This window comes from Lissotriton helveticus, chromosome 3_1, assembly GCF_964261635.1.
Source record: "Lissotriton helveticus chromosome 3_1, aLisHel1.1, whole genome shotgun sequence".
NCBI classification, from domain to species: domain Eukaryota; kingdom Metazoa; phylum Chordata; class Amphibia; order Caudata; family Salamandridae; genus Lissotriton; species Lissotriton helveticus.
The window spans coordinates 999,632,188-999,651,535 of record NC_136061.1 but is presented as its reverse complement, the minus strand read 5'-3'; the positions used below and the strand labels follow the sequence as shown (position 1 = coordinate 999,651,535).

The window sequence follows — 19,348 nt, the reverse complement described above, 5'->3', positions numbered from 1 at the left end:
ACCTTTTTCCCGGATCCTAAAACTCCGGCAGAGAAGGTTTTACATTCTCTGGACGTGAAACCGTGCCTGAAGTTTTATCTTCAAAAAACAAAGGACATCCGCAAATCTAATCAACTTTTTGTTGCTTATGGTCAGGCCACCTTGTGTCAAGCTGTCACGAAAGCAACTATAGCTAGATGGTTGTCTTCTACAATTATCTTCTGTCATGACAAAGCCAACAAACCTTTAACAAGAAAGGTCAAAGCGCATCCCACCAGAACAATGTCAACGTCAACAGCCCTCTTCGCTGGAGTGACGCTGGAGAACATTTGCCGAGCTGCTACGTGGAAAAGTGTGCACACTTTTACCAAACATTACTGTCTGCAGTTCATGATGATACAGCAGTTGGAGATGGGGTGCTGCAGCATCTTCTTCACTAAGGTTAGACTTTTTATAGTCTTTTATTCTTCATTTGACTGTTTAAGCATATGTTTTTATTATGATGTAAAGCATTTTCTAACACTGTCCTATGTATAATGTACTTATGAAGGTTTTGATGCATATGTTATATTAACAAGTTTGTGTTCTATTACCTTCCTGGTTGTGTGGGGGTATATATGGTTTATTTTTCCTCTGACAGACATGATGTCACTGCTTGCTACTCTGATTCAGGCATGTGAATCTATGAAAGATACCCCAATACTGGATAAGAAAACTAGTTACTTACCTGTAACTACAGTTATCCAGTATTGGTATCTTTCATAGATTCACATGCACCCTCCCTCCTCCCCGGCACGGCAGTTCTGTTTCATGGATACTCATTCTCACTTGTGCTGGGAAAATCTGAGGAGAACTGCCTGAGCTGGGAAGGTTCTAGAGGGTGAGGACAGCTGATTGGCTGAGGCTACTATTTCAGGTCTTTTTACATAATGATGTAGATAGGCTGCTAAGTTTTGAGGCCTAGTTAGGCCTTTAGGCTTTTCCAGCCTACTACAAATTTTTTAGGCACTGCTTTTGTATATTTTTATATCGTGGGACTCCCGCCTCGACGACGGGAAATGATTCAGGCATGTGAATCTATGAAAGATACCAATACTGGATAACCGTAGTTACAGGTAAGTAACTTGTTTTCTTTTTTTGGTTAAGTGGTGCAAAAATGTGTAACCACTGATAACTGTTTTTTTTTTTTAAAACCTTTATTAAAGCAGTCAGAGAGATAAAAGCGCGGGCCTACAACCACAGGTGCCGGCCGCAAAATCAGGAGATCAAGACAGAGCAGTTTAAATGTGTACGATAAAAGGAAGAAGCACATAATCGTAAGACGTGGACGTAACACAGGAAAGCACAAGGATAAGATGTTTCATTTTTATAATATTGAGCGGAGGCAGCGGCTATGTCAACAGAGGCATCACACAACACAATCAGACAAAAAGACAGGAGAGGTATAACCCTCCATGCAATCTGAAATCAATCATAAGTAACGGGGTCAAATACACCCAATGCCCGCCTGAGGCAGGCCAGGAGTAAAGGTCAAACAATAGCAAGCAATTTAGCAAGATGTCGCGTAGAAAGCCCACCCGTACCAGACAGTAAGAAAGGCAAGTGCAGACACCGGATAGGTAAAGGACGGAAAAAGAAGACCTAGCCAACCCCCTAGAGAAAAAGGGGAAAGAAAGGGACCATAGAACAAAACAAAACAAAATAACAAACCCCCCCCCCCCCCCCCCCCCCCCCCCATCGCCCGCCACCCTACATCACCGTAATGGCTATGGCCTACCCCACTAAGAGCGTGCCTGTCGCCCCAGAGTCACCCGAAAGAAAGGAAAGCAAAGGAGGAGAACTAAAACGAGAGAGTGAGGAGAGGAGCTGGCGATGTAAACACCCGGTCCCCCCCATCCCCGCAGCTAAAAGCATAGAGACCGAGGCCAGAGAAAATACAGACAACAGCCAACGCACAGGATGCAATCAATAACAGTCCTACAAGACGTGTCCCGGATTCGCCATTAACTAGGAAGAAGTCCCGTCAGGACCCAAGCGAGGTCACCCCTGGCCACTTCTGTGAATAGTAGAACTGCTAAACAGCCTTGCAGTCCGGAGACAGTACGATTCAAAAAGCCCACCCCAGCCAGGTGAGGCAGGCGGCACCTTCGCACAACATTGTCCCAGCCACCAAGAAGCAGCCAACGATACATGGCAGCAGCCAGAGCGCAACAATACGCCGATCACCAGCGAGGCCAAGTCCAAAAACAGGTCTGCCAAGCACGGATAGGAAGACGCAAGATGTGGGAGGCACTGCAGCACAGGCGCCAGATCCATTTGCTCCCTCAAAATCGTAGATTCATCCGGGGACCCCGGCACAGCAACCGGAGGAGATTCAACGGCACCAACTCGGGGGGGGGGGGGGGAAGCCACTACGCCACAAAATGGCGGATCGACAATGGCAGCGATCCGTACCTCCAAGTCCCGGGACTTCCGAAGCAGAGCAGTCCGCAGGGTAACCAGTGCAACCAGCACATGACTACGTGTAAGCGCCGCCCCATGTAACCGAGGTCCGGGGGTCTCAAATGCAGCAGTGTCTCCATCTCCGGGAGGGATGCACTCCAAGGGGTCGTCCGCCATCTTAAGCGCTTCGTTCTCCGCCACTTCCCCCTCCACCTCAGAGCCCAGTCCGACCGCCAGAGGCAACAGGTCTCACAGCTGATCGTCGGCGGTCGGCGCCTGGCACAGAAAGGAGAGTCACCAGAAGGCCGGGTGCGCTCCCCGCAGCTCTCCGGGAGCCAAGCACCGGTTCCCGGACGGGACTATTAACATGAGTGGGCGTCACACCCAAGGGGAACCGGGCAACACGGCTTCTCTCCGGCTCACCAACTGCTTGGGTATACGGGACAATCCACTATTGGGAGTGGGTCAGTTCCATCTCTCCCGGCTCGCGGCTCCCAGGCTCCCATCGACAGGTTTCCCATCCGAACCAGGGCCGCCAACACTTCGAACACTGCCGGGCGGGCGCTGTACTCGAGGCCCCGGCGTCGGGGCCGGGAAGGCCAGCAAGCAGACGGGGGCAGATCTTAGGAGCTACTGCACGATGGAGCCCCAAAATCAGATGGTAAGTGAGCGTTTTTCCCTAACAACAGAAATCATAAAGCCTCGATCAGGATTATCGACAGGATAGGCAAGCGGGGAGGAAGGGACCTCAGAGCGAAGCGTTCATGCGACTGTTCCGATTGCCATCTTGGCTCCTCCCCCCTGATAACTGTTTTTTAAGGTATTAAAATCACTTGAAAACAATGAAAAAACCCCACCAGAATTTACCGAACATAGAAACTGAAAACCAGAAACCTAGATATAGCCCAATACAGTAGTCTAGTTTGGACTGAATGAGAGCTGTTACTACCGTTTTTCTGGTGTCCGCAGGAATGTACAGGAGTATCGTCCTTATTTTCTTTAAAAGAAAATAGGAGGCAGAGATAATGGTTTTGGTCTGCTGATAGTTAATTTATTATCAATCCAGACACCCAAATTCTTGGCTTTGGCTGCTGGTTTGGGAGATGTACCCATCTCTGCTGGCCACCACAGATTGGCTGCATGTTACCAAAGATCAAAACCTCAGTTTTTTCGGAATTAAGTTTGAGGCAATGTGCACTCATCCATCTGTTGATTGTGCCCATTCATTTATGGAGCTGCTGGATAGGCAAGGTTTGATGTTTATATGCAGCTACCACAATCTGGGTGTCCTCGGCGTATGATGTCAAACTAATCCCAAATTCCCGGAGCAGTAGGGCCAGTTCGGAAATGTAAATGTTAAACAGAGAAGGCCTTAATGAGCTGCCCGGTGGTACTCTACATGGCAGGATATAAGGAGCCGAGTCGAAACAGTCAAATGACACCGTTGTTTTCCGATCCTTCGGGAAGGAGGACAGCAGTGCCAGGGCAGTACCGTTTACTCAACTTCTCCAACCGCTGCTGCAAAAGAGCGTGATCAACCGTGTCAAAAGCGGCCGATAGATCAAGAAGCACAAGAGCAGCTGTGCCTCCTTCGTCCATCGCTGCTCTGATCTCTTCAGTAGCATTAATAAGCGCCGTTTCCGTGCTATGTTTTCTGAACCCTAACTGGGAATGATCCAGCAAGTTATCACTAATGAATTGTGATAATTGAATATTCATAAATTGTATCCAGTATTTTAGCCGGTGTTGGCAGTCTGGCTGTAGGTCAATAGTTATTAGGGTCAGATGCATCCAAGATAGGCTTTTTTAACAAAGGAAGAATGGACGTCTCTTTCCAGCTATCTGGAAAGGTACCAGAGTAAAACAGAGTTGAAAATGTCAACAAGCCCGCAATTCACCAGATCTGCTATATGCCCTTAGTTAACTTTTATTTCATTCAAGAAGAAAAATAAATTCTTTCTAGAGAACACCTATTGGCCTTGTTTTCACCTGTTTATTGATCTGAAGTTTAATGGTGTGGCATGGCATATAGAAATATTTGAGATTATTATTTTTTTACTTCTGAAGAACAGTTTAGAGTATAAGGTTCTCTAGTATTGGATCTTTAAATTTGCAAGCTGTTTAGATTATTTCCGGAGGCAAAATCGTTATCCGAACATATTTGGGAGCCTTATGTTTGTACTATTGTGACTTAATTTCTTTCGTTGGGTCTGATGGCCTGTATTCCTCTGCACCTAAAGCGGTTTTAGATTAATTCATCCCACTGCCACAACATGTATGAATAGTGGGAATGTTTTTATTTCCCAAGCATTATTTTCAGACACCCGGTTTATCTAAGTATTATGCTTTTTTGACTTTCTCATATTTTTATTTTTAAACTAAATGTTTGCCTCTTCTACTACTCAACACAAATTTTAGGTTAGCATAAAAAATTTACAAATGCATGCTCTGGCTTTATCAGAAGAGGACATACAAGTAGCGGCCTATGGGATAGTGGCTTTATGGTGCAGAAACCCCACATTTTGCCTGCCTTTAGATGCAACTTTGACTGTAGAGTACTGGTTCCTTGCTGTCCAGGTTCCCAGTACCAGTGTTATCTCCCTAAAACTGCACCATGATTGACAAAACGTCAGACCCCCTGTAAGTCCCTAATAAATGAAGATGGTCCCCTAGGAACCTCTCACCAAGGTCATGCTAACTGCCACTGCAGCCAGCATGCCTTAGTGCAGACAGAGCGACACTCCTCTGCGCCATGTCAAAGCAGCACTACCTAGGGTATGGGTAAGCCACCCCTCTAGCAGGCCTTACAAGCCTTAAGGCAGGGTGCACTGTATCTCAGGTGTTGGCACAACTGCATGAGCAAATATGTCCCTATAACATTTAGGTCTATTCTCAAATATTTTGAGTGCCAATAAAGCCATAGAGTACTTGGGCTGGAAACTCAATAACTCGAGTTACACAGTACCACGATGGCTTAACTGAACCCATGAGTGTTTGGTACCAAACAACTCCTCTTAATAAACCCACGCTGATGCCAGTGTTAGTTTTATTGAAACATGTTCTCAGAGGACACCTCAGAGGTGCCCCCTGAAAACCTACCAACCCTGGTGTGATATCTGACTGGCTTTAGGCAGCCTGCCACCACCAGACATGTTTCTGGACCCCTGGGTTGAGAGCCCCTGCTCTGACACCAGGTAATTCAACCCCAGCCTCTGCTGCTAGCAGCAGATGGCATCCCCGGATCAAACCACCCATTTGACGGGAGAACTGGCTGAATAATTTAGAACAGGAGGTGTGCCCCTTCAACAACTCCACCCCTCAGGTGCTAGAGGCGAAGTTAAGCAAAATTTTCAGTGCCCACCATCTTTAAGATGATGGCACTTATCCACTTAGGACTAGGCGAATGCCACCCTCCCACAGGACCTTTTGGTCCCTACCTGTTACTTCCCTGTAACACCCCTAAATCTAGTATTTAGGTGGCACCCCCAGCCCCTGAAATCCGATTTCGGCAACCTACAAAGAGCCGTGCAGCAGCTAAGACTGAAGACACCACCTGACCTGACCCAGCCCTACCAGCCTGTCTGCAGTCCTCAAATACCCTGCTGAAGAAGAGCAGTTTGTCCCACAGAGCAGCGACATCCAGGACCCTGGGAGGACTGCCTGCCTCCGAGAGACTCCTAATCTCCCGTGACTAGTGGACTCGTCCAGAAGAAACCATCTGTAAAGAAAAAGAACTCTGCCCTAAGGAACTGTGAACTTGCCTCTGGATCCACCTCTGCATCTGACACCCATGGCCTGAGTACAAGTGTTCCACTGGTCTTGCGAAGGTACCCCAGCGCTTCTGAGCCTGGGCCCACTGTGGGCTGAACCCTGCCGGACTCCTAAAGCCTGCAGCCCCATCTTGAAGTCTCCCCCTGACCGCAACCTTCCTGTTAAAAGTTTTCCTAAAGGCCCCTGGGCCTTGGGGATTTCAACCATTGGTGCCCCTGCATCCCTTAGCATCTCTACGTGGGCAGCTGTGGGTTTTCTTCGCCCATCCTCCTGGCGTGAGCCTGCAGCCTTTCTTCAAGATCGATCTCCCTCATTGGTTAACATTATGCACCTGATGCTGTATTGGCACTCTACACCCGCCGCTCCTGTGCCACTGAGGGTGTAAGTTTGGTACTCCCTTGTGGCCCCCTTGTACTTACCTTAAACTCTAGGAGATCAACCCCTGACGCTGCTTTACTCCCCTGTGAGAAGCGCAACTTGGAGTACCTCCAATCTCCATTGGTTAACATTGGGCGCCCAACCTCGAATTAGACCTCTGCACCCGGTCTTCACTGTGCTGCTGGAGGTGCACTCTCGATTCCCATCTAAGGAAGATGCACCTACAAGACTGCCTGTTTCACCAACAAAGCTCTTCGCTCACATGCCTCTGACTATTTAGACCACAAACTCACAAAAGCAGGAAGAACCAGACCTCTGAGAAGCTCCAACACACTTCTTCTTGTTCCTCCCAAACTAAAAAGGAAAACAACCCAGGCTCACTCTTTTTCAGGTAATGTCCAAGCATATGGAACTCTTTCCCGAGGGACGATGCAACCCCTCCTTTTCTGGCTTCAAAAGAGACCTGAAACACCATCTCCTTAACAAATACCGGAACACATAAGCAAATTGAACTCTGTTCTAATATGATCTCTTTCTCAATTTAGACTCTGTCGATCAGTTGGCTGATTTTTAGGTCTCGCCTGGCGTTGCAGCGCGAAAGCCAGGCAATGGAATTAGCAAAAACATTTAAATTGTTGAAGGGGGGGCAGAGAGACTAATCCCAGAACTTCCCAAAAAGACTAAATGCCAGATTACGACTTTGACTGTGCAGGAGCGGGCCACTCTGCGCAGCCACAGCTCACCGCCACCGACCCCGCCTGATTACAAATATTTTTGGAGTCTGGCGGGTGGTCCTTTGGTGTTCCCACAACTGTGCCCTTCAAAACGGCACAGTAATGGGAACTTCAAAGGCTGTTCCTTCTGCATGGACTATTAAGTCTGTGCATGTTGACAGGGGGGCACACCAGGCCCAAAGACACGAGTGGGCACACTAGGGCCCCCTTTGTTTTAGCCTCCCTTTTCACCGTGGGTTCACCGCCCTGAAAGGTGAGGCGGGGAGGGAACTCTTCATATGCTTAGCTGTGCCGCTGCGGCACTGCCAAGCATTATGAGGCCTCAGGACCGCTGTGCCACTGCTTGGGATTGCGAATCTCCGGCTGTTGCGGCGGTCCCCTCACGCTTCGAACGCCGCATTCATACTGCGGCAGTCGGATCACTGGTGCGGTGGTCCACGACCGCCACTGCTCCTCCACCAACGGTTTGGTGGTCCCATGGACTGCCAAACTCTTAATTAGGCCCTAAACATCTTGGCAATGCATATCTGTTTCTGGAACTGAACAGCTGCAACTGTTAAGTGTTCTTGATCCATCCACAGGTTTTAAGGCAATTTTGGCTGAACCGAAGAATAAGACTACAGCATCTGAGAATGATTATTATGGCAGTTTAAGACCTGAACCTTCCTTACACGATCATACAGTCAGCATGTATCCTTATGGTAAGTAACTAGATGCATGTGATAATTGGACTTTGCTTCAGAAATAGTGCCTCTTTGCTTGCATAGGAGTATTGTCTTAAATAGTCCCATCATTTTAATTTGTAGCCACTGAAAGTGAGGAATTTAGGTAAGAGTTTCTAAAATGTTGATCTTTGACGACTCTGTCCTTTTTGTAATAATATAAATCATTAAAATTAAAGGCAAGGGTATCATCAACTTAATGGCTAATTTTTGCCGCAGCTTGTTATTTTGAAAAGAAATTTTTTTTTAGTGCCTTTCAAAATAAGGCTATACAGCTTGGAGTTATGTTCTACAGGATTTTCGAACAGCAGCCGCTTTTCCTGTGTGATTTGTATTACATTTAGTCCCAGGTTCTCCAATCGAAGTTCTTCTGCAGATGGACAAACTGCTGTTTCTGGTCTCCCTCTCTTTTAAAGCTTTTATGTAGGGGCAAACAGACGCTCGTAAGAACTCTTCTAGATGGCAGCCAGTACTTTTGATCATAGTGTTTACAATGTTTTCTAAGGCCTCAAATTATTATCCAACGAGGTGCAGCTGTGAGAATGTCTCTTTTCAAACGTTCCTGACATTAATGCTGATGAAAGATGATCAATGTCCCCGTTGCTGAGGGTAGAGTGGTTGGAATATGCTGGTTATTTATTTTCCGGTTTTGTTTTCCAGCTAATTTAAGCAAGCATGGATTATCACTTTTTTGTGGGACATTGTTTTTTTCTTTGATATTTGGACCTAATTCTTTGATTTTGAGGTGATTAGCAATTTCTGTGTAAGAAGTGGATTTCCCGTACTTCAGTGACTTAAACTCCACTCCTCCTCCTTTTTCTTACCTATTGTGAAAGCTTGATAATGGATTTATTTTTATTTGTTGTTTTCTGATTACTTGACTCGTGTTACAGGTATATTCTAATCCAGTGTTTCCTATACAGCAGGTTGTGATCAAGCCAATTTTAGGCGGTCGTGAAAGTCCAAATAATAAACAAAGATGCCTTTAAATTCTGAATTTATCTTGTCACATTTGCTGCGCTTCAAAGACATAGATCAGATGTCAGACTGTCTGCTGCCAAATTGCTGCTTATGTATTTTTTTTTACATAGGTTTTTTTTTTTCTCTCAAAAACCTTTATTTGCACCTTTACATTTACACAGCTGTAGGCTTACCACCCATGCGGGCTGGCCTCCATCACAATGTTACAAGCACCATGCAGTAATATCCATTTGAGATCCGAAGGTTAAGTTATTTACAGTACATTACCACTGCTTTAAAGAAAAGGCACTGGTTGTTCATTATTCAGCCAATCATTACAGGTTTTTGATTTTCTGTTTTTGCAAAAACAAGAACAAAACGTAAAACTTAAGGAATCACATTATGGTCATTCATTGTTGGTTATTAGGCACCGTAGGGAAGCGCCCCCCCCCGCAACCTCTCCATCTGCAACCTCCACCCGGCCCCAAGACATGTGCGTGTGCAAGTCCCTTCGGACACCATTCCCACGGTACCCACCCCAATCTGACCTCCATGACTGGTCTGTAAAGCCTTGGTGTAATCTAAGGTCCGCGACCACTCTCCCTCGTGGACTCTATAAGGTCCATTATCCCACTTCCTCTTCGTCATCCGACCCGTCCTGCTCTTCCTCTGGCAAGGGATCACATATCTCCCCTCTGTAAACGTTCCATTTGGTCCAAATTTTGTTCCACTTCCCCGGGCACGCTCTATTGGAGTACACCGCCCTTTCTGTCACCATAACCCTGTCCATGTTGAGGCACCATTGCGCCGTTGTCGGCACTTCCGTAGCTCCCCATTTCTGTGCGATGTCACGTTTAGCTACTATCATGCCCACCGTGACCCAGGTTTGACCATGTCTAGATACGTCAGTAGCCTCCCACACATTTAGGAGGCACCGCCTCGGATCGGGCAGCAGCGAGATCTCCAGCGTTTGTGATATTGTCCGCAGTATTTGTCTCCAAAACTCCTGGATACGAGGGCATTCCCATATAGTGTGAAAAAATTTGCCCTCCTCCCCGCACCCACGAAGGCAGTAAGGGTGTTGTGTTCTGTTGATGCGGTATAACATAGTCCTAGTGTAATATACCCTGTGTAAAACTTTCAGTTGTACAAGTCTGTCTCGCGGAGATGCCCACTTCCCTAGGTGATGCTATCGCCTCATTCCACTCATGTTTCGTCCTTCTCCCCGGTGTCTCCCACCCATTTCTCCTTCAGCCGGGTCAGTGGGTCTGGTAGGTTGTTCAGTAATTTGCGGTACGTAAGGGAGGTTGCACGCTCAATCATGTATTCAGTGAGAAGCCGGTCCTCAAGTGGTGAGGAGTCCGGCAACTCTGTCTGAGCATATAGCCGTTAGCAGCGCATGTTGAATCTGAATGTACCTATACTGTTCCCTTTCTCCCAGGTCGTATAGCTCTCTTAATCTGTCAAAAGGTACTACTGTGCCCCGTTCCCAAAGATCCCCAACTGTAGAAATCCCTATAGTGTCCCAGTGGGAAAACCCTCTGCTGTTTCTCATGTTGCCCAAGGCTCGTGAGTCCCACAGCGGCGTAAGCCTAGTTATTCTCCCCTTCCAGCCTAATGCCACCGTCACCGTATGCCACAGCGCCACGGTTATTCTGGTGGGTCCCTCCAGTTTACGCACTTTAGTCTGGTCGTACAATGGGGCTAGGAGACTATTCGTGCCTAGTTGTGCCCTATCTGCCTGAAATGCTGGCTCGTTCTGTGGCGTATGTATCCAGTAGTTGATGGGTTTCAGTTGTCGCCCAATAGTACAATTTCAAATTGGGTAGTGCGATTCCGCCGTCATACCATCCCCTATGCAGTTTGGCTTGTGCAATACGTGGCGGGAGGTTGCCCCACAGAAGAGTTGATACCAATGCCGCCACTTTCTGAAAGAATCGAGGAGCCACTGGATACGGAGTATTTTCAAGTACATACAGAAATCGGGGCAAGGACATCATTTTGTACTGTGCAGCCCTCCCCAGTAGCGTGAGAGGCCGCCCCGCCCAGAACTTAACATCCTGTTTAAGTCGCTCCATGTGAGGCCCCAGATTCTTATCCATGAATTCCGCCGGATCCCTTGTGACATGGATGCCTAAATATCTGAATGGGCATTCTACACTCAGTGTTGGCTTCGGACCCTTCAGGACATACATCTCCGATTTGGTCCAATTTATCGTGTAGCCCGAGATTTTACCGTTGCCGTCAGAGTTGTAAAAGTGCCGGCACCCCTTGTTCTGGATTCGTTAGGTATACCAGCATATCATCTGCATAAAGGGCGAGCCGGTCTTCCCAACCCTCCGCCCAGCATATTCCCTTCAGAAGTGGCGTGGTCCGTTTTAAGGTTGCCAGCGGCTCCAATGAAATAGCAAACAACAATGGTGAGAGCGGGCACCCCTGACGAGTGCCTCTCCCCAGAGGGAACGTGCGCGAGATATGGCCGTTAGCCAACACTTGTGCAACTGGGTCAGTGTACAATAATCTGATCCATGCAATAATCTTGGGGCCAAACCCCAAACGAGACAGAACTTCAAACAAGTAGTTCCACTCTACAAGGTCAAAGGCCATCTTTGCATCTAGTGCCAGTATTACCGCTTGTGCTGTGATCGTTTCGGCCTGAGCTAGCACCCGATGTAACCTACGTAGATTTAGCGCCGTGTTCCTATGAGGCATAAATCCAGACTGGTCCGGATGGATAAGAGTGGGCAGAAGCGGCAGAAGTCTGGTCGCCAAGAGTTTGGCGAGGATTTTAACTTCTGCATTAAGTAGCGAGATGGGCCGGTAAGAGGAGCAGTCCTCCGGCGGTTTCCCCGGTTTGGGGATGGTTACTATAGTAGCCAGTCTTTGGTCTGGTGGAAGTATTCCCTTTTCTAGACATTCTCTGTACATTGCCAGCAGATGTTTGCTCAGTATCTCAGGTTTTGATTGATACCATTCTATGGGTATGCCATTGGGCCCAAGCGCCTTGCCCGGGTTCAGTGCATGGATCGCCAGCTGTATCTTCTCCGCCGTGATGTCCGCATTTAACTCCGCAGCCGCCTCTGCAGAAAGTGTCTGGACCTCAATCCGGTCTAACACCGTTCTGGCTATGTCAGGAGATACGTCCCGCTCAGGGGTATACACCCCCTCAAAGTGGGCCGCGAGCGCCTCGACTATCCGTTCCGGGCTGGTGTGCATCTCTCCCTGCCTGCTCTTCACCTGTTGGATGCCTCTAGAGCTACCTCCCCTCCTATCAAGCCAGGCCAGCATCTTACCCGCCTTATCTCCCACCTCATAGACCCTATTCTGCGCGTCAGTGATATGTCCCTTCACTTGAGTACGTAAATGGTCCGTGTATAGTTGCTGTTGGATGTTAAGTGCGTGTGCTGTTGCCGGTGTGGGCTGCCTTTCGTGTGCTGTTGATAGTTCCTGAAGTGTGAGTTCCAAGTTGGTGAGCTCCAAAGCTCTTTCCTTTTTGTGACCTGCGATCGAGGTTATGGCTTGCCCCCTGAACACCGTCTTATACGCTTCCCATAGAACCTCTGAGTAGCGCACCGAGTCCACATTCTCAGTGAAGTACTGTGTCGTCACTGTGTTAAGAGCCCTATGAACCTGGGGGATCTTCAGGTATGCAGCGTGTATAGGGAATATTCGTTTGCGCGCCTTCACGTGGGTGGAAATCGTCAGGGTGATCGGGGAGTGATCTGAGATTCCACTGGGGTGAATTTCTATGGTGTCTATGTGTTGGCTGCCGTTGCCGAGGGTCAGGAAGTGGTCAATTCTCGACAGGCTGCCGTGCACTGCGGAGTGGAAGGTGTATTGCTGGGAATGGGGGTGGATACGCCGCCATATGTCAATTAAGCCCACGGCTGACATAAAACGGAAGCGGGAAGTTCCCCCAGCGGGGGCCACTGCCGGAAATCTATCTGAGCGTCCACAACGGCGTTGAAGTCCCCCCCCACCCCCACCCCCCGAATCACGCCCCCCTCGGGAAGGGTCAGTAAAAAGTCAGCTAGTTTTGGGAGTTGCACAGTGTGGAGCGCTGGGGGAATGTATACAGTAACCAGGTTGAGGATCCTACCCTCCCACTGTCCTTGCACTGCTGCATAACACCCTTGATCGTCAGTCTTAGTCTGCAGTGGAATGAACTGTGAGGCTTTCTGTAGTAGGATACCCGTTCCCCTGGATCCAGACGTAAACTCCGAGTGGACTATCATTTTGTACCCTTTCCTATCCATGGCCTTGGATGCACCTCCCATTAGACGTGTCTCTTGCAACAGTGCAATAGTGGGTTTCTGCCTTTTCAGTGTGGTCAGCACCAGTCCCCGTTTGATCTTATCCCCTAACCCTCGCACATTCCATGTCAGTAGCCGTAAGGGCAAGCCCCTCAAATTCGGGTCAATCTCACCCGGTGTGATTGCTGGGTTATCTATCATTTGTGGTTATGAAGTTGCTGGAGTGTCTAGTCCATCCCGTGTCCTGGAGGTCACCTCCACCCTTGCGTCGCAGCCCACAATGAATTCTGACCGAAGAGCTAGATCGTCTTTGTACGAACCAATGTGTGGTTACATCACTCGAGTACCGAACATCCTTCCTTGACCATACATGCGAGTTCCAATCAACTTCAAAACAACCCTCCCCCCCTCACCCCCTCTCCCTGTCCCCCTGCTTATCGGACTTCCAACTGCCCGCCTCCCCAACTGAGCAGAGTGCTTAACCCATCCCAAAACCAGAGTACTTGCGTGTAGGGGGGGAGAGCGTCTCCCCAGGCAGGCGGCATCCCTGCTCACTTCCGAGGCAAACCAGGCCAGCGTCCAGTTGCAGCTACAAAAACATTAGTTCCATGAAAAAGACAGCTGCCCTTTAGGTCCCTTCCGTTCCGAGTCATTCCTTCCCATCTGCGTCCTCGAGGTCCTGCGTTGGGGATCGTCCCGGTCCTCCTCTGCCCGAAGTTTGTGACCCCGTCTGGCTGTCATCGCGGTGTCCGTTATTTGGTCTGTGAGTCCTCCGTGTCCTGTCTGTAGTATGCCAGCCCTCAAGCCAATCCCTGGCCACATCAAGAACCAAACTTTTTTATTAGCAACTACTCTGAGTCGGGCTGGGAAAAGCATTGAGTAGGGCAGTTCTTTTTCCCTTAGTGTTTTTTTCACCTCATGAAAGGTTCTCCGCCTCCGCGACACCTCCGCTGTGTAGTCTGGGGAAAAAGGATACCTTGGAGTTTTGGATCTGGATGGCCGGAGCCACTCTTGCCGCTTGTAAAATGGCATCCCGGTCTCTGAAGTTGAAGAGTCTCGCTAGGATCGGCCTTGGTGGGCCTCCCGTCTTTGGCTTTCCCCCAGGCACCCTGTGGGCCCTTTCCACTGAAAAGAAATGCGAGAGGCCTTTGGGTTGAAGTTGGTTTTTGATCATGTCCTCCACGTAAAGGTCCATTACCCCAGTAGTTTCCGATTCTGGTACCCCTAAAATTCGGACGTTGTTCCTTCGTGAACGCCCTTCGTGGTCGTCCAGTTTCTCCTTGAGTAGTTTATTGTCCGCTTGTAGTTTACCCATTTCAATTTGCAGTTCCGACACATCCTCGACCAGGGATTTGGTCACCACCTCGACCTGTTTCACTCTCTCATTAATCTTCTGAAGGTCAGCGCGAATTAGGGTAACTTCCGTCGCCGTCGCTCCCACTGTCGCCTGCACCTGAGCCAACGCCGCCTGGACGTCGTCCAGTGTAGCCTGTTTCGACCCTTCCGCGTCCGCCATTTTCCCGGCGGGCTTACGTTGCTCTTGCGGGGTAGTTTGTTTATTGTAGGCGAATTTGTCAAATTTGGCTTGTGTGGAGGTATGTCTGGGGCCCCTATTCGCCATAATGGTCAGCCAGCGAATGTAGTGTCCGCCAACTAGGGTTGGCACTTGGTCAGGGAGGATATCTTCACCTTCGGCTCCTGGGTGGTATCAGCGTGCTCTGCAGCCGCTGCGTGGAATTTGGTATCTACCTCCACACGTGTGCTTCGGCCCACTGATGTTTCAACTGTGAGTAGTGTGTGTTCGGGTACGATCCCTTACAGACTACTGACCCACAGGTTATTCCTTATGTCTTAGTCAGAGTGCTGCCGATCATGCATCCCTGTACGCTGTCCCTGGGTGGTGTGGCGTTAAGACAGGCTCATCGACCTGTGGAGGGTGCTCAGATCAACAGCTGGTCCAAGGAGATCGTGGGTTATCTGCCCCCGGTGCTGCCCAGTATGTCAGTGTGTGTGGGAGGGGGGGGCTTTTGTGCAACGAGGAGTCTCGCGCCCTGCTGATGGGTTTCACCGTTTGCACACCTAGTCGGTTTCCAGCTCCTCGCATCCCCGTGCTCCCCCTCCCGGTCTCGCAGCTGCTGACTCCCCCGCTCGGGGGTCTTATTATCTGAGTTGCCGGGTTTTCCAATTTCGGGCCGAGCCGCCGCACACGACTATGGCCCCGCCTCCGGAGTTGCGGCGCCCTCTGCCGCGCGATGCTCCCGGTGGTGCAGCGGCGCCCGCTACAATCACCCTTCGCCGGTCCGCCTGACTGTCCAGGAGACTTTCCGGTATGTTTCTGACGAGTCTGCCGGAGGACTGCCACTTTCGGCGACGGCACCCGACGACACACCACTTCCGTCCGAGTGCCGTTCACCAGCCACTGCGCTGCTGTGACGAGGACAACAGGCCCCTCCTCACGCCTCGTTGTTCCGTCGGTTGCCGGGCCGCTGCTGCTCCAGAACTTCCTCACTGGATGCCGCTCGGTCGCTAGACCCCGTCCGCCCCGAAAGCGTGTAAAATGAAGCGGATAAATATGCCGGATTTAATTGGGAAGCCGCCTTGCCTCAGGAGCCTCCCTAAGCTGCTGCCGCCATTGTTGGCTGCTAGCCACGCCCCCCCTTTTTACATAGGTTTTAGTGTTTCCAAACTCCTCTCACTTTACAGCCTGAGAATGAAAAGTAAAGTGAATTATATGACAATCGTGTTGGGGTACTGAGAGGGCGATAGGTAAGGCAGTAGGATGTCGCACAAAAGGTAAATACCAGTTAATGAACTGTACACATTCAGCAGTTAGGGAAAGCACAAATGATTCACATTATTTTGTAATTCTGAAGTGTGTAGGAAGCAAAACTTTAATAGGATCAAAACAAATGAAGACACTTTATTTGGTTGGCTATCTATGTACAGACCTCTCCCGCAAGGCATAACGAGCGATGTCCTTATGGTAAGAAGGGTCCCATGGGTGGGCAGTTCAAGTAAATCCATCAATGGAGATTGTGTCCTGATCAGTTTTAGAGATCCTAGGACTGTCTCCCACATTTGTGGATGGTTCCCCGATGACCAGGGGAGCAATATTAAGTCCCTACCCCTCACTTTCTTTTACCCCCCGCTGACTTATGCATGTGAGGAGAAGAGATGGGGCAGCCTCCCGGAGAGGGTGGGTGGGTGAGATGTCAGAGGGAGAGGAGATTCCCATCATCCCAGAAGTCAACACCAAGCGTACATTACAACAAATACTGAGGAGGAGGGCTGGGAAATTGGTCACGGGAGGGGAGGCGTTTGGGGCGGGGAAGAGAGCGGAGACTACCGCCGCCCCAGAGTCCACCAGCCTATATATTTTCCAACATTTAAAAGGTATAGCCACTTAGACATGGTGGATTGACAGTTTACGCGCAATGGTAAGGAGCATTACTGTTGTCCTAGAGAGGGCATGGAGGTAAACATCACACCCCCTAGATTTATAACTGATCCAATGGTAGAGACTGGGCAGCCTGATGTTCCATTGTATAGCAGGGAGGTTAACCAAACCATTGTTGAGCCGCCTCGTAGTATCAGGGAATTAGGGGAAGCACTAGGAGATTCGGCCAACCTGCTCAGGTTTCGGAAACATCTTAAAACTTATCTATTTCCAGAATAATTCCAGATCTGTTCTGCTCCACACAGGTAGCTTCTTCTGATTCTCTATAAGCGCTGGGATGCCTCTGGGTAACCGTGCGCGGTACAAAATTCGTTAATAATAATAATAACAAGAATGACGCCCCTGGGTAGCCCAAATGATAACGTCCCCTCACTTACCCAAGCCCCGATCCTAAGGCCACCATCTCTGAAGATAATATCATGGAACGTGGCTGGCCTGGGTAACGAGCTGGATCAACAGGAATGGACTTCTTTTATTGACTCCAAAGATATATGCCTGTTTCAAGAAACCTGGGCGAGGGATGAGTATTCTCCCCAAGGTTTTGCGGCATTTTCCATTCCTGCGAAATGGGGGGGCAGGGGCCGCCCATCGGGAGGCCTCTCAACATGGGTGGCAACCCACCTGGGATGTCAGGCTGAACGTCTCCCCTTGGTTTCGGAGGACGTATTAGTTGTGTTGCTGGAATGGTCAAACTCCCGCAGACTTGCCGTGATAAATGTATACTCAAGACCAGTAAACATATCGCGGGAATCGCCTATCATTGAGGAACTGTCAGCTTTCCTCAGTGAAATTCCCATGGGGATCCCATTTGTGGTGGGTGGGGACCTGAATTCACATTTCGAGCCCCTTACAGACCTCTTGGATGGGTCCTCCCTAGAGGAGGACGCAAGGTGGTCAGTACCCCCCACGGTGGCTCCTCCGCCCAGAGCTTGGACCCCACTTGCACTACAGATTACTGCCCTAACCCTCAAACATGGTGTCAGGGCGTGTAACGGGCGTATCAAATCCGATATTCCCAGTAAATACACCTTTAATAAAGTGGACAGGGAGTCAAGACTGGATTATGTCCTAGTCCAATTGTCCTCATGGTCGCATAATCATCGATTTTAGGGTGTTAGATAGAGTAGATAGCGACCATAACGCCCTAGAATTGGACTACGCTCTCTCTGGCAAGGAGGTTAGGGACCATGTTACGGCGGTGGCAAATTTAGGGCTTCTCCTTGAAAACAACAGAAGGAGAGTAAGGTGGGAAAAATTAGTCACTAGTAGAGAGAAGCTCCCCAGGCTTTATACCAGACTCCTTCCAAGATTAGAAAAAGTGGGCATATTAAGTGAGGAACCCAGCACACAGGAAACTCACAAATTACTGTGGCTGGCACATGAGAAACTCACTAGGACCTTGGCGGCAGACCTCTTCTCTAAGGGACACAGCAGAGGCGGCGGTTCTTACCGCAACACATGGTATAATGCCGTATGTCGCAAGGCGAAGGGAGATCTCTTGTCCTGCATCAAGGAGGGCAAAATCAGACTGGAGATACAGGCCAGAAGACGGGAATACAAGAAATTGGTCACCCACGCCATGATGGAATGGGATCAAGACAAATGGGAGGAACTCTCTAGTTCGCTCGCCACCAGGGATTCCCGTAAGTTCTGGCGAATTGTTAACACGGGATCCGAGGATTTAGCATCGCCAATAGAACCAAATATCGCACCAAGGGTATGGCAAGAGCACTTTCAGTCCCTCTATACAGTGGAAGTTGGGGCCACATGCTACTTACCCCCAACCACAACTAGTAATGTAGAGGGGGGGCCCCTTTACAGAAAAGGAGGTGCGAGTTGCCATTGCGGGCCTGTCATCAGGCAAAGCGCCTGGGCTGGATGGCCTCCCAGGCGACCTCTTTAAACAAGAGCCTGATGTATGGGCCCCCTATTTATTGGCAATATTTAATGCTGTCTTGAAGGGCATGGAAGTGCCCTGTACTTGGCTGGGCGCAGAGGTTGTTCCTATATTTAAGAAGGGTTCGCCTCTGCTCCCAGCCAATTACAGGCCCATCAGCCTTATAGATGTGTCCCAGATGCTTTTTGGGAGGCTTATATTCGATCGGCTCCAGAACTGGCTCGAGGAAACTGCTACTCTGAGCCCATATCAGGCGGGATTTAGAATGGGGGTGTCTACAACTGACCAGATATTCCGCCTAAACCTCATGTTCGAGGCATGTGGGCTGCTGATTTTATATCTATGCATAGATCGCCGCCTAGTGTTGGGTCCGGATGATTGCACATTGTTGTCCTGGAAGAGTCTTCGAAGTATCACGAGATAGGTGGCTCCTTCCCTGGACTACAGTGCGCATGGGCATCCCCTCCATGCTCAGATTGTTTTTTTCTGCCATTGGGTTCGGATGTACTTCTTAACTCGCGTTCGGAATATATTAGTTACTCTTTTTCGAGGCCAAAAGGCCTTAGGGGCATCGGTATTGTCTTTCGTTCGGTGCCTTTTACCTTTCCAGTTCTTTGAACTAGACTTCGGAAGACTTTTTGCCTTTCGACACCAAGGCCCCTCGACGATGGAACAGAGTCCGTTCAAGCGCTGCCCCGTCTGCAACTCGAAATATCCCCACATCGACGTGCACCCGGTGTGCAACAAATGTCTCT

General features: G+C 49.3%; 1 protein-coding gene across 4 annotated transcripts in view; it reads left to right on the top strand.

The window, feature by feature from the left end:
* Positions 1–19,348, top strand: part of RBM45 (RNA binding motif protein 45) — a 319,897-nt gene that overhangs the window by 87,271 nt on the left and 213,278 nt on the right. For 2 of the 4 annotated variants that reach the window (XM_078681508.1, XM_078681510.1), the window contains exon 5: positions 7,886–8,005. The exons of the other annotated variants lie outside the window; for them this stretch is intronic. In XM_078681508.1, coding sequence (XP_078537634.1) covers positions 7,886–8,005 — 120 coding nt within the window. The remainder of the gene's footprint in view (positions 1–7,885; positions 8,006–19,348) is intronic. 4 annotated transcript variants of the gene reach the window in all.